This window comes from Chaetodon auriga, chromosome 23 (assembly GCF_051107435.1).
Source record: "Chaetodon auriga isolate fChaAug3 chromosome 23, fChaAug3.hap1, whole genome shotgun sequence".
Taxonomy (NCBI): domain Eukaryota; kingdom Metazoa; phylum Chordata; class Actinopteri; order Chaetodontiformes; family Chaetodontidae; genus Chaetodon; species Chaetodon auriga.
In genome coordinates this window covers 16,487,993-16,502,796 of record NC_135096.1, presented here as the reverse complement: position 1 = coordinate 16,502,796, position 14,804 = coordinate 16,487,993, and the positions used below count along the sequence as shown (strand labels likewise).

The 14,804-nt window shown below is 45.1% G+C and overlaps 1 protein-coding gene across 2 annotated transcripts; it reads left to right on the top strand.

Moving 5' to 3' along the window:
• The first annotated feature begins 754 nt into the window (after window positions 1-754).
• Window positions 755-14,017, top strand: rcan1b (regulator of calcineurin 1b). 2 transcript variants are annotated; one of them, XM_076723498.1, is made up of 5 exons: window positions 755-1,112; window positions 1,253-1,402; window positions 11,079-11,252; window positions 11,713-11,872; window positions 12,749-14,017. In XM_076723498.1, the coding sequence occupies exons 2-5, from the start codon at window positions 1,280-1,282 to the stop codon at window positions 12,931-12,933; spliced, it is 642 nt and encodes a 213-aa protein (XP_076579613.1). In that variant the 5' UTR covers window positions 755-1,112; window positions 1,253-1,279; the 3' UTR covers window positions 12,934-14,017. The 2 variants fall into 2 exon arrangements, with proteins under 2 accessions (XP_076579613.1, XP_076579614.1); XM_076723499.1 differs by lacking the exons at window positions 755-1,112; window positions 1,253-1,402 and adding an exon at window positions 8,157-8,852.
• The last annotated feature ends 787 nt before the right edge of the window (window positions 14,018-14,804 follow it).

Genomic DNA, 14,804 nt, shown 5'->3' with positions numbered 1-14,804 from the left:
CCTCTGCCACCCAGGGACCAGCACCAGTTAAAGTGAGTTGAAGTTTGTTATGCACACACACAATTACACACACATGCCAGGTGAGCTCAAAATTTCAGGCCCACTCTTCAGTTTTACTTTTGCATTCTCCTCTATTTCTGCACTAATTTTGAAGAAATTGTGCAAGATTGGATAATATTGATTTAGATCCCTAAATGTTACATTTAATCCGACCAGTGCATCATGGTCAGTAACATACTGTCAATTATTTGTCTTTATATTTTTAACAGGTGACATAGATACACATAATTTATGATTAGTTTAAAATGATTAGTTTTTAAATGATGTCTCATGCATGTCTTGCACGTTTTTCTTCTATGATTTGGATAACAGGGACTACTGCATGACGTTCCTCAACCTGTAATAAGCAGAACCTGCCACAAGAGGGCAGTCTCTAGACTCGCAGTGAAATAGTGCTCAATGTTTTGAAACTGAAACTCAGGAAAACATGAATAAATATTACTTCATTAGCAAGATGGCACATTTATATATCAACAGAAGAAAAGAAGTAAACTTTTGTGATAGTTCTTCGTCCTTTTTGATGATAATGAAGATAATTGTACTACTTGTTATAAATATTTAAATATTACGAGTGGTCAGTATTTGTTAATGTAGTTGAATAGACCGGTTAAAGCACCGAAAAACACCATTAAAAATTAAAATTAAATTAAAATACAATAAAGAGTCCACAACCGGAAACGCATGTCTGCGGTTCAATTTACGTCATCTCCTTTATCCGCTGCGCCATGCTAACAAATCCATTTGGGAGGTTTATTTGTGGTCAGTATTAGAGAATTTTGTGTGGATTTAATCTATGACAATACCCTCTGCTAAACGCCCGGGTTCACCTTTGATTAACCGAGCAAAGATATTAACGGAATATTGCGTGTTTTGCCTTTTTTAGAGGTTTCATTTCAGATTCCTGGTTAGCATAGCTTACTAGCCTGCTTAGTCCGGCTTGTAAGCTAATACACTCAGGAGCCGCTTTACTTCTGTGAGCTGTTTGCTCGAAAACATCCTTGATAGGACTGTTTGACATCTCATTATCATGAAATAACAGCCACGCTTTATTGGTACGTATGACAGTCAATGTTTCCTTGCATTAGCCACTGCGTTTACTGCTACAGCTACTATGATATAGATGGTGGGCGTTAGCCTTTTTATGTGTGGGGATTTCTGCTTTGGTAAAATGGTTTCGTTTTTGTGCTTCCAGGGGACACTTTATTAATAATAAGTCGTGATGCAGCAAGCAGAGAATGGCGGTGAAGAGGAGGCGACGGTAGATGTCCAGTTTACCGATTTACCGAACGCCCTGATCGCCTGCAAAGTGCCGGAGGATTTGTTCAATGAAGGCAATCTGAAGGTAAGGACAAAGTGCTGTGAAGATCAAGATGGACTCATTACAAACGTTGGCATTTAATTCAACTGCGTGCCTTTTTCTTTATTGGATGTATGCCGACTTTAAGAGTTTTGCCTTTGGATTTGTAAAATATAAAAAGTAACGTCCTGTGAAGTGTAATGTTAAGCTGCTGAGCGAGGAAACGCAGAAACACCTGATTTTTGACTGGAGTTTGGTGCTGTGCTATGCAGATCCACACAGTCCAGTTTGAATTAATAGCAGTATCAGAGATGCACATTTGAGCGAATTAAGGCCACTAGATGGGAGTAACTAGTTGAATATCTCTATGGTTGTGACTAAGATGATAACAACTTCCTGGTTCCTTAGTCAGCCTGTTACTTAATAGCTGAACTTGGGTCAGTTAATTTTATCCGAGCAGATGAGGCACAAGAATGACATCAGCTACAGGATGTTTCATAGAGTTTCCAATAATATTCAGTTGGCATTTGCTTCTAGTCTTGTATAACGAAGACTTTTGCATAACAATAGATTTGGAAAGAGTCCAAAGACATGTAATCTAGGTGTAAACTACACGTAACATATGAATCTATTTCAGGGTTTTTCTTGTGCTCCTGTGACTGTAGACCTTGGGAGGGGTTTGATTTGTGTTCGGTGAAGTTAAAAAGGTTTCTGTGAGTTGATGAAAGATGGGCGACGTGACTTATTCTAAAGATTTCCTCACAACAGAGCATCAGGCTCAGTCTTTGTTTGAAACACGGCTTATTTTAGCTTCACACCTCAACACCTTGTGATGCATTCTCTCCGTGATGGAGGCATAAAACATGAAATTCACTACTAAAAGGCAGGCTGAGATCTACAATAAGGACATGCCATTGAAAACACCTGAAGCCCAGGTATTAAACCTTAATGCTTTTTCATAACCAACCAAAAGGTGTGTGTAGCATGGAGCTTTAAAACTGTTCCTAGCATTGTGTACATGCTTAGATTCTTGCTAATGGTAAAAATGAGATAAAAATGCATAAAATCAGGTCTCTGAATGGACTGTGAGGGCAAGTTATGACTCATTGGAAAGTGATAATGGAGCACTGTAACACAGCTAGATCAAGCCTTGAAACACATAGTCAGTTCCAGTGTGCACAGTAATCAGCAGACACGACCGATTTGAAACCTTCCAGCCGTTTGTCAACAGGTTGTACCGGCTCAGTGAAATTCTCAGCATCAGCAGACGTCACCTCATCAGATGTTCTGCCACGAGCTTGACTTTACAGCAAATAAACCTTTTAATGACAAATCAGCCACTTATTCAAATATTCGGATCCATTCTGAGTGAAATGCAGTGATTTTCTGCAACTGTGCTTTTATTTTGCGGGACTGTTTCCTGTACTCGTCAGATGCTGTTTACACCGTGATAACGCTCACTTTACTATCTCTGGTAGCATTAGGCCACCGCTGCTTTAAGGTAATACTGGATTTACAAGATATCTGCATCAATGTGACCAAAAAACAGACGTTCACATCAGGCGTTTTCATTTATTTATGTAATTGAGCTTTATGAAAGACATCCATGATGATACTGTGAGTAAGAGTGTGTAGAATTGCTGAGCTCTTGATTATGGCAGAGTCATCCAGGGTGTTGCAGAGTGACAGCGGTGGCTTCAACAATGACTAAAGCTCTGTTGTTGGTGTGTGTGCTGAGGTGGAGAACAACAGTCAGACAGTGGAAAAACAGACTCAGTGGAAAACAGCCAGGGACTCAATAGGGAGCTCATCGTGCTCTTTAAATCATTAGGAAAATATTTGTTTGAGGAAAAAGTGTTTTATATGTGGGAAAGGACACCAGCTATTTCTCCAAGACAGCTTGAACTCCGTGACATTGCCAAACAAAAGCCACCACAGTGTTCAGGGTGAAACCGGAGAGTCAGTCCATTTAGCAGCCGCACAGGGACGTTGAGACGAGCCGGTGTTTGATGGCGTGCTGACGCTGAAGGAAACAACAGAGGCGAGGGGCAAAGGGCATCCGTTGAAACAAATGACTTGAGTTTTTTCCCCTTCCTCCATAATCCTGCTACTTTTCCGCCGAATTAGCGAGGATTTAAGGGTCAGCTGATTGATTGCATGGCAGGATATTCCACTGAGGGTGTGTGAGTGTGTCATGAATTCTTGAGAACATTCAGTTGTTCTGGTAACACATGAGCTCACTTCAGTAGAACAGGCGGCTTCACAGAAGCAGATGTTTTTAAGCTTGGCTGACATGACAAAGTTGGTTAATCAATAAAAGCAAAATGCCACAAAGTGCAGTGGAAACACACTTGGTGAATAAATCATGGCGTACACGAAGCTCTGCCACCTACTGTCTATCTCTGTGGACCGACTCCCCGTATTCACATAAGAGGAGCAGACAGAAACGTTTACATACTGGTGTTTTCTTATCCTGATTTTCTGCAAATGTGATTAAAATCTGGGCGGAAACCTTCTTATAGTCTGTATAAGACTGACAACACAATGAGATGTTCCATTTTTATTCACCAGGACTTAAATTAGAACAGTTTTATTCGTGCTGCTATCAAATTTCCGTGCACTCGCTACTCGTTCCCGAAGACCGGTCAGGTGCTTCAGCTCCGTGACTTTTGGCCAGTGTGGCAGCGTTTGAGCTTGTTTTTCCAGATCTGACGGGCACAATTTGCATAAAAGCGTGAGATATTTTCTGTCCAAATCCAAATCAGTGACTTTCCTCCTTGTCCGTCACACAGAATAGCACCATCCGCAAACTGTGGACAGCTAGCTAATGTTAGCATAGCAGACTGTGGCCACAGTTTCCAGCAGCTTTGGAGGCACTGGTGTGATTGTTTTGCCTGTTTGACCAGTTGAACACGTTCCCTCATGACTAAACCAAATCAAACTGGGAGCACCGTGCTGCATTCATGGTCCCCTCTGAAATCCGTGCTGGTTGTTGTAATGACACTAATGTGAACTGTATATTTCACCATAAACCGCAATACCAACATGTCCTTATTTGTATGTTGGAGGAAGCAGGACTTTTTTTGAAATGAGTCCCTTTACGGGAATGAAGCCGAATGTATTTTCCAGTGTGTTATGCAAGTTAAACTGTTCTCAGCCCAACTGGAGCAGAAAGCTGACTAAAAACAACATTAATAAACCAGCATGGAAGAATAGATTTGGGTCAGGAAAAACTCCGATGTAGGTCTGGAAAGTCTCATGGGCTTTTCCAGCAGGACACACCCAGTGGCAGCTATGGATGAGAGCATAAAAATACTCAAATAATTAAGATTATAGATGTGTGATCACAGTTTCCAGTGCAGTGGTTAGCATTACTTATCTTACCCAACAGGAAAATTAGGTTAGGCATGGATGGACGGATGGATAAGAAGCACCAGCATCAGACAAACAAGTTTTAGGCCCAGTGGAAAATCTGAGCAGTTTTGTTTTGTTCACCGTGCGCTGACTCAGAGTTAGTGTAAGTCCATGGAAGAGATTTACTGTTGTTATTCTGAAATTGTCCCCTAGTTCAGCGGTAGGCGGGTAGAGCTGGAAAAGGGATAGATGTGTCATCGTGCTCCAGGCCGTCTTTTCCTGTTCTGATGTGGAATTCGTTAAAGCCACAAGGAAACAGCCTGTCAGTGCAGTCTGGCTTCCGTAACTTGATGTGCTTTTGGCTGAAAGTGGATTTTGTGGCAGGACGGATCACAGAGCGGCTCAGAGCTGCGGGCTTAAAAATAAGGATTTGTCACTGGGATTTTTTTCTGGAAGGAGCTGGAATCCACCTAGAATTACAGAGAGGGTTTTGATCCGTCTCTCAGTGGTTCCAGAAATGGAAACAGACCGATGTATGGATGTCCGTAGTTTAGACGATGAGCCGGCACCTGGTGGAGCAGATGACCCCTGTTTATTACTATAGGAGGTGTTGAGTTCCCAAGGTGGAGCTCAGAGTGATCACATGCAGAGTCTTTGCACTCAGCTGTTGATCTGGAGAAGGTGAACACTGTCAGCAGCTCCTCTTCACCTGCCATGAATCAGTACGGATCTAAACATCAGCTGATAATTTACAAGAAATTGCCAAACAACAATCACAAACAGGGCTGCTGAGGCTGCTGCGTGCTGTTTCATGCACAGTGAAATATGACCCAGGTGTGTTTTGTGTGAAGGTTCATCAGATACCAAACCGCTGCTTGGTGTTTGCGTCTTAGTGGATTTTACTGCTGTGGAAAATGAGTGTGTGTCATTTCATCCTACAGTACAATTACACCTTTCACATTACAGGCGCGCAGGCTTGCACGTATCACCACATTTACCTTTATTAAAATACGATCTGTTTCCAGATATGTTATCCAGGTAATAAACGACCTCGTCTTCGTGTTTACGCCTGGTGTTTCCAGCGCGTTCTCGTTATCTTCATTGAGACTCATTTTATGGGGGTTATGTGCTGCACTGCCAACGAATTCGTGTGTTAATTAGTGAGCTTTCGAGGTGTTTGTAGGTGGATTTTGTTACTGTTGGACAGAGCCATGTTTCCTTCCTGTTTCCAGTCTTTAAACTCAGCTTAACTACCCAGTTCTATATTGATACTGGCCTCTTAAAGCCAGTATGGGTCAGGCTCTCGCCCCTACACCGCCGCGGTATCAGCCTTCAAATATCCATTGCTAGTTGAACCATATAACTTTCACCACGGCGCTGGAAAGAAGAGCATGATGCAATAAAAATGTAGCAGCTGGCTAGTAACACAGCGCTATGTCCAGTATGTGTCAGGCAATCAGGGTTTGCTCATGTGTGCGCCGTGCATGTGCACACCTGTCTGTCGGTGTGTGTCGCCTGCCTATCTGTCCAGTGAGGGAATGGAAAAAATGGGAAGATGAAACAAAAACATAGGGATGGAAAAAATGCAGGGCGTGCACGCGCACACACACACGCGCACACACGCGCACACACACGCACACACACGCACACACACACACAGCGGCCACAGCGGGGTGAGGTTGAGGTCTGGAGATGATTAGCACCTACACACACATACTCACACGGTAATGTTTAACGTCAACAAACAACACTTACATGAGAGCATCGGCTTCACTGTCGGGAGGCTCGCTGACATTACACCACTTTATTTTCCACGTACACATTTTCCATCACACACACACACACACAGAGGACAGTGCCATTAGTCATTTCATCATGCTTTAACACCTGCACTCAGTGAGGACAGACGCCGCGTACAGTATGTCGCACTAATGCTTTATGACGGGCACGTTCCAGCCAGATGTCGCTGCCTGGGCTGAGATTGTGTTACCTGTCACCTCACAGCCACGAGGTCCGGGGTTCAAACCCCGCTGAGGCTGTTTGTGTGTGCGTGTTGCTCAGTTGTCTTAAAGTCGGCTCAGTCATCACGTGACTGAAGTGTGGATCTTAGCGATGACAGGTGGGTCTTTTTAATATGTCTCTGTGCTCTTGTAACGCGTCCTCACTGTCAACCTGCCCACTCTGCCACATTGTCCTGACTGTGGGACACCAGAACAGAGCAGAGCCATGGTTAATGTCAGTAGTAACACCTGTGCTGCAGGAAGTCAGCTGGGAAAAAGGCCGATTGGACAGGAAAGAAGTGTCACACCTGTTAATGTGGACCCTTGAGTCTCATCTTAGTGGGCAAACAATTTACAGACGCTGTCAAACCAAGTTTAATGCTTACTTGCCTCTCTGGTGCTCATTATTGCATAATGGATGTTCCACTAAAAGCTTTTTTTGGTCGTCGACTCAGCAAGTGGAGTAAGGCGCTGCTTTGTGTGTTATTGTCTAAAAATAAAAGGCCGAGTTAAGCTCCCCCACATTTTAAATGTTGGACTTCACGGACGCTTTAACGCAGCAAAACACGACTGAGCTTTGGCCTCTTCTTCCCAACCAAGAAGTGTTTAAGCACTCATGCACACACACACTGACACACACACACACACACACAGGTGCAAATGTCGGTGAATTTGCTGCACAGTCTGGCCTTGTTTTTCCAACTGCCGGCTGCACACACACTCACACACTTCCCCTCCACTTCAAGCTCTCTGCTATTTATACCTCATAAAAGCATGTTATCAAAGTGCATACTTTCCATGAGCACCACCTCTCTCCCACCTCTTGCTTTTTATCCCTTCATCCCTCCATCCTGCATTCTTCCTACCAGCCATGTCTCCTTTCTCTTTCCACTCTTTTTTTTCTGTCCCTGCGAACCTTCCGTCTCCCATCTTCGTCTGTCAGCTGTCCTCTCTCTCCCTTTGTCTGTCTCTCTCGCCTGTCTTTTCCATGTCTTACTCCATGTGCTCAAGAGTCAGGTGATGTGTGTGTGTGTGTGTGTGTGTGTGTGTGTGTGTGTGTGTGTGTGTGAAAGCAAAAGGTGAAAGGCTCATTGTCACACATTTTCCATTCAACAAAGGATTTTTGTCTGAGTTTGAATGCAGCAGAAAGCAGATTAATGCGTCAGTTTGTTCAGCGGTTATGTCATTATTTTCCAGTATCTCTCTCTCACTCTCTCTCTCTGTGCACGCACACACACGCACACACACACATTGCCCTTCTTTCTGTCTGATTAGTCAGCATTGCCTAGTATCTGTCAGTGAAGGGATCGGAAGGAAAAAAATAAAAGAAACCGTCCCTCCCCCTTCCACAGCCGATTGGCTTGTAGTGAATGAACGAATGAATGAGACCAGGATGAGGAGAGGGAGGGGATTGTGGGTAATGCGTCATCGGCTGGCAGGGGCTCATTTAAGCGGCTGTGGAGCAGAAGAAGACAGAGAGAGAGAGAGTGAGCTTAAAAGAGGCTGGATGACATTTTCAGCTCTCCCACACCCAAATCTCTGGAAAATTCCTTCAGTTCGCAGGCTGCTGCAGAGCTGCTGTGAGGCCGACTGAGGGACGAAGACAAACGCTCAATATCGACCGGACAGAAGTCGACAGACGCCGGACGCTGGATTTTGTCTTTCGGTTGCAAAAAGCGCTGTGACGGGAGCTGCAGACGAGATAACCTTGAAATGTGGGTTAGGAGGTTGTGTGATGACAGAGTGTGTCTGACGTCTTGGGCTGCTTCAGCGTGAGGACAAAGGAAGAGAAGCTGCTGCTTTACCGGGACGAAAGAAGATCCACGTGTTCCGGAAAAAACTGACCTGTTTCCTGTTTAGGAGCATCTATTACTTCCTTCTCGTCTGCCACCCTGGGGAAGGCAACACTCCTCCGATCCCCCCGATTTCCCCCTTCCTCTCCATCATCATCACCGTCATCGTCCTTGCCGCCGCTGAAGACCGTGTCAGCGCCTCGTTTCGCCCTGACCTCAGGTTTCAGGTGGAAAAGGTTCCGGCTCCCTGGGTCGCCCATCATGCACATCAAGACCACCAAGTGTAACCGCTTCTGCCTGGTCGCCTCAGTGACCAACCAGGAAGTGTTCAACCATCCTGAGGCACAGGTGAGACAGCGGTCCGCCTCTCCTGCTCCTTTTCCAAACCGGGCTTTGCAAACTTTGATTCTGTCTGTTCAGAAGAATTCATTAACGTCGCTGAGCCTGTCAAAACAAGAACAGTAATGTCTTCTGTGGCTCTGGAAATAACCCTGATGATGTCATAGTGATGTCATCAGGGTTATGTCGGCTTGGGTTTGGAGGCTACAGATTGAAAACAAAAATCCCGCACAGTGAACTGGGAGCATGGGTTTCAGTGATGTGGATGTTTGACAGGAAGGGAAGGTTTAGTGAAAATATCCCTGTGTGTTGCATTATGGGAAATGTAGGATGCAACCTTTTTTGGAACTTGACCAACTAAAAGTCAGGATATCTCGGCCTCCGATCCCTCATTTCTCTCTTTAATCTGTCTCTTATGAGTCCCCCGGTTTCATTCAAAATACTAAATCACTGGAATACGCCTTTAATAGATTAACACTTAAAACCATAAATATCACAGTCGATAACCTGAGAACGTTTGACATTTCTCATGACGTCGACAAATGATTCAGACCAAAAATCAATTTGATCAACTAATCATTTCAACTCTAGGGTGAACAAAAAAACTGCTCTTACTCACACTCCTACTCATTTTGGGTGATATTATGAGTAACTGCATGAGGATGTGATCATTGTATTGTACAATATTCATTCACCTAACTCAGCTGCAGCACGTCTATGATAGAAATTCATGATGTGTGCAGATATACTCTTTGAATATAACCTTTGTTTGGGGTAACTCAGAAGACTTGTGCTGTATCATAGCAGCCTTTGTTGATTCACGACCCCGCTGAGCCGTCTCTGGGAGGAGAAACCGCCGATATGGACGAGCAGGCGTATTTGAATTTCACAGAGAGCCGGGAACCACACGGGGTTCGGTTTAAATGTCTGTGTGTTGTGGGCTCGTTTCGATAATGAGTGGCTGGAAGACCTCCTAAGGCCAGGCTGAGTGCTCGTACCTGCTTTGACTTGATCATGACTCACTGCAGGAGTCCGTGGCCAGTGATTTCTCTGGTGCTGCAGTGCAGTGCGGTCCAGTGGGTACAACAGGCTGGCGGTTCACTGCAGGAGGCTGGGATGACTCGTGAAATGCTATTTTTATCCAAGTCCTCAAACTGTGATGACTGCAACAGTTTGACGTGACGCGATCTGCCAGACATTAGACATATTAATCTGTTGGATTTGTTGGGACTGCAGAAACGCTCACAGCTGTGTGGCGTTTCAGAGCCGTCCTATCATCTTTAATGATGGAGAGTGTTATCTTGGCGTGACATTTGCCATTTTAACTAGTTAAAATGTCATTTATACTGTCTGAAAGTGGGAAGCTGCTAGCTGAATGTCCGCTAATAGAGAGGGGAGATAACAGATTTTTTGCAGTCATCGCTCAGCAAATATATGTATTTTTCCAGCCCGGGTTTAAGAACAGTCGTTCACTGGCGCCACATGTGATTTCCACATTCACACACCCTAATATACACCAGCATTTGGAGCCAAATGCCCACAGTGTCGTCTGCAGTTTGTGCTGCAGAGAAGTTCAAAGCCAAAGCAGGTGAAAGTAAATAGGTTATCAGACACGTTTAGGTGATGGACCTTGATGTCATTCACCCTCTCATCTGACGCTGAATTGGGCGTTTCGCGGCCGTGGCCCTGCACTCCAGCACCGCTCTGGCCGTTTCATGAAACAACCGAACGTGTGTGTTTGAATGGCTGCTGCTTCGAGGTGTGGGTGTAATGAAGGAGCATCCATTCAGATATGCTGCCACCTCAAGTGCGCCTGCTAATGGATTTCTGTCAGGTGTTGCTGTTTGTGTGTGTGTGTCCTCTTGGAAATATTAGCTAAGGTCAGCTGTCTGTTTCATTTTTCTTTCTTAATTAGCGCCTGTGACAGTAATTGGTCGTCCAAAATGAGGCCAATGACGCACACACAGGCTGCAGGCTGTCTTGAGCGAAGAGGGGGGACAGATATAGTGTCTGGTAATAGAGGCTATTTATATGAATTTTATTCATAGCGACCTCAAGTCTCATAACTGAATTCATGGCTGCCTGTGGCCCACAGTGTTTAGTATTTATAGATAAGAAGAGAAAGGAGAGCTGAAGGGAGCAAATTGAGTGAAGCTGAAGGAGGTGGTGCAGAAGCCGGTCTAATTTTCATCGTCTTCTCACCCCTGTTCTCTGCCTCCTCCTCTCTGTTTCCAGGCCACTTTCGAAGCCTTGTTCCGCTCATTCGACCCGGAGGTGCAGTTCCAGTACTTCAAGTCTTTCCGTCGAGTCAGGATCAGTTTCAGCGACGCTCTGGCTGCAGCCGAGGCGAGACTCCGGCTCCACAAGACCGACTTCAACGGCAAAGAGATGAGACTCTACTTTGCACAGGTAATGTTTGTGAAGGTCGTCCTTTTCAACCCGCTGCACTGATCTAAAAGAGCCAGCTGAGGTCAGTCAGACACTTTAATCTTTCTTGTGCCTTTGCGGCTTTTTAGTAGAAGGAACTACAAACTAGCAGGACATCCTTGCAGTTTATCTCACACGATTAGCCAATTAGCTTCTCTTAGCTAGTGCAGCAACAATAGCAAAAATCAACAGGGCACAGACATCATATAACCTCTGTTTTTATTTAGTTTTGATTCTAAAGATCTTCAGTCTTTCTTTATGGTTGCTTCAGCTAACAGGACTTAGCTAACACAGCTAACCCTGGCTCTAAACTTCAGTGCACAGTAATAATCCCACATCACAGCCCAGCCTAGCTGTTAGCCAGCTTGCTATGTAGCATGTGAAGACTCCACTCCAAGTTGCTCAGTGTATTCTTAATCAAACTGTGTCCTTCTGTCTGCAGTCTGTCCACATAGGGAGTCCTCGGCTAGAGCCCCCCAAGCCAGAAAAGCAGTTCCTGATCTCCCCCCCTGCCTCCCCTCCAGTCGGGTGGGAACAGTCTCAGGATGCCACGCCAGTCATCAACTACGACCTGCTGTGTGCCATCTCGAAGCTGGGACCAGGTACAGCAGGGCTGCCTTTGATCACACCTTGCATTGTGAAAGATGTTTTTCATCCTTGGTGTGACGATGTCGGGGGAGAGCAAACCACGTCGGCATGATTAAAGGATTACTTTTCTTCTGCTCAGCTTCATCTCCATTTCTTTAATGATAGGTGTGCTGACTAACAGATCCATCAGTGCTCACTATCAGCCAATCCAGGCCACCCAAGAGTATCTGCACACAGACATCAAAAGCTGCACCTTAATCCCTCTGCCACTGTTTGTGTTGCTGATTAATTAGTAATTATTTTGATCCACTTTTCTCAGTGTCATAAAAGTAGTCCATAGTTTGGTTGTTGTGTAAGTAACTCTTGGCCCAACACAACGTTGACATGCTTAAATATTAGCCCGTCAGTCCGACCTGGGGGGCCTGCGGCTGTGCGTCATTGCATGTGGGGGAGCTGCATGTCTGAACACAACGACCTCGATGAAAGCTTGGAATTACAGAATAGTGGAAACAAACAGGAGGTTGTCTACAAGCAAACAACTACGTGTGTGTGCGTACTGTTTGCTTCGAGCTCTGTTTAAGAAACCTAAAATATGTCTGTGCATAATCAAAGTGTGATTCTTCAGCAGTGACTCCTCAGTATTGGAAGATAAGCATTACAATCATGTCCGCCCGCTGAGTCAGCCGTAGGCGGGCTGTTGCCAACCTCGCCTTGGCCCATTGGTTTCAGTTCATTTTAGAGCTCTAAAGTTTCATGAGACTTGAAACTTTCTCAGCATCGTAGTTAGAGGTTTACTATTTCAAGCGTGATTTGTGAATCCTTCCTGGTGGTGCAGTGAAGGTCTTACAACAGAGCTTTGAACGCACCGTTCTTCTTTGTGTTATTCCAAGGGGAGAAGTACGAGCTCCACACCGCCACCCCCACCACCCCCAGCGTGGTCGTCCACGTCTGCGAGGATGAGCGCGGCGACAGCTCAGCCCCCGATGACAGCGACCAAGACGACAAGCCCCGCCCGCCGCGGCCGAAGATCATCCAGACGCGACGCCCCGACTACGTGCCCGGAGTCGAGCAGTGAGCGACGACGAGCAGGGGGCGCAGTGTGACAGCTGTAACATTTCATCCTGAAGTGATTGGTCAAGAGCTCAACACGCTCGCAGAGCTTTTTGAGAAGGTTTGGGGACTTTGGGAAGGCACCTGAGGGTGCTGCGATGTCCTGTAGACGAGCATTTCATAAGACGGAGAGAAAACATAGTCTGGAATGCTGCATTCATGTTCCGTGGGAAAATACAGGAGGCATGGGCTTCCTGGTGGGAAAAACTGATCAGTCTAGCCATCAAATGATGTGTACAGCTTGTGAATTTGAGGTCTGGAGATGGAAGTGGAGAAAATATTAACGACATGTACTAATGTTTTGATTGTAGTGCTTAAGTACGATGCCTGGAGACTTTGCTGAACTTTTGGTTTGTGGTGATATTTAGCAGAAAAAAAACAAAAAACAGAAATATGTGTTGAGTGAGATGAAAGTGGTCAGGTGCAAATAATGTTCTGTACAAGGCCATCAAAGTGATGTGGGTGCTGATTGTTCCCACATGACATGAATGCAGCATCGCTCTGACAGGTCACGTTTGCGTTTTCCTCATGTAGAGTTTTGGGACTTAACGGACTGAAGAGGGAAAACGACTTCTGAATCGATTTGTTTTAAACATAACCTTTCCGACGGTTGATTCTTGCGAAGGTGCTACGTGTGTGTGTGTGTGTGTGTGCGCGCGTGTGTGTGTGTGTTTGTGTCTCCGTCAGCTGTAGAGTTTGCACGCCGTTGGCATGTGCTTCATCACTTCTCCTTTGGTTGCTGCAGCAGCTCCCCATTCGTCGTCACCACTGCTTGATGTCACAGCTTCACTGTGCAGCTGTCCTGTGGTGGACGTGTTGTCAAGTCAAAGCTCGCCTCGCTCCCATTTTACAGGCAAGCCCCCGATGTGCGCCGCTCACATTCAGATGTGTCAAAACGAGGAGTTTGCACCCACAGTGTCGGTCCTGTAATGACTGTAATAACAGTGTTATCTGGGGTTTCCTTCAGTTTAGGTACTTTGCCTGTCTGTCTGTGTTTTGGTTGTTGTGCTGTTTGACGTGTAATGAAGCTAAAAAAAAAATAATAAAAACAGCTGTACAAGGCTTTTTATTTTGGGATGTAAGACGCAGACCCAGCCCTTTTTAACCATGCTATGCTGTCAGTAAAAAACTAAATAAAATGGGCCTATTTGGGCTAAAAAGTCCTGAAAGAAAGAAGTATACAACCGCAGCACTGTTGTTCAACGTGTGGCTCAGGGCGCTAACTGGCCCGCATGAGAAGAGAGCTTGTATGTTTTAAGGAGATTAGTTTGTTGCCTGTAGTTCACGTCTCGTATTGATGCAGGTCGTTAGCTTATATAACACTCGTGTGTATGTGGAGTGTGTGGGTCTGTCTCTGTTCAGACAGGTGTGTGAACTGTAACCTCCCCGTTAGCATCGGAGGTGTCATGGTGTTGATACACACCTACTTTTTTCTTTTATGGAAAATTTCCAAAAAACAAGTCGAAACTAAAACATTGCAGCAAATTTCTTTTTAATACTTTGATGAAAACACACCTGACGGTTTCTTTCAGAAGCCCCAGTGTTAACAGATGTGTGTGTATGTGTGTGTGTGTCTTGTGATAAATGTATTAACCATTGCAATTAGCTTTTCTTGCTTTTCCAGCTGTATTCTCCCCGTGTGTTACTCTATTAGCTTTAAGCTAAAGCTAAACAAAATCTGAAGCTGTGTTACTCAGTCTTTACAGCTGACCTCAACATAGAAAATGAGTGTAAACTGGGAAGACCAGCCAGTTTAAAATTATCTTTGACAAACAATCAGTGTCTTTGGTGCCACAGCAGTTGGAAAATTTGGAAGTGGGCAGCAGTCCCGGGCCC

Coding starts and splice junctions, on each gene's coding strand:
- rcan1b (XM_076723498.1), top strand. CDS start 1,280: ATGCAGCAAGCAGAGAATGGCGGTGAAGAGGAGGCGACGGTAGATGTC. Junction 11,253..11,712: donor TGAGACTCTACTTTGCACAG/GTAATGTTTGTG, acceptor TTCTGTCTGCAG/TCTGTCCACATAGGGAGTCC. Junction 11,873..12,748: donor CATCTCGAAGCTGGGACCAG/GTACAGCAGGGC, acceptor TGTTATTCCAAG/GGGAGAAGTACGAGCTCCAC.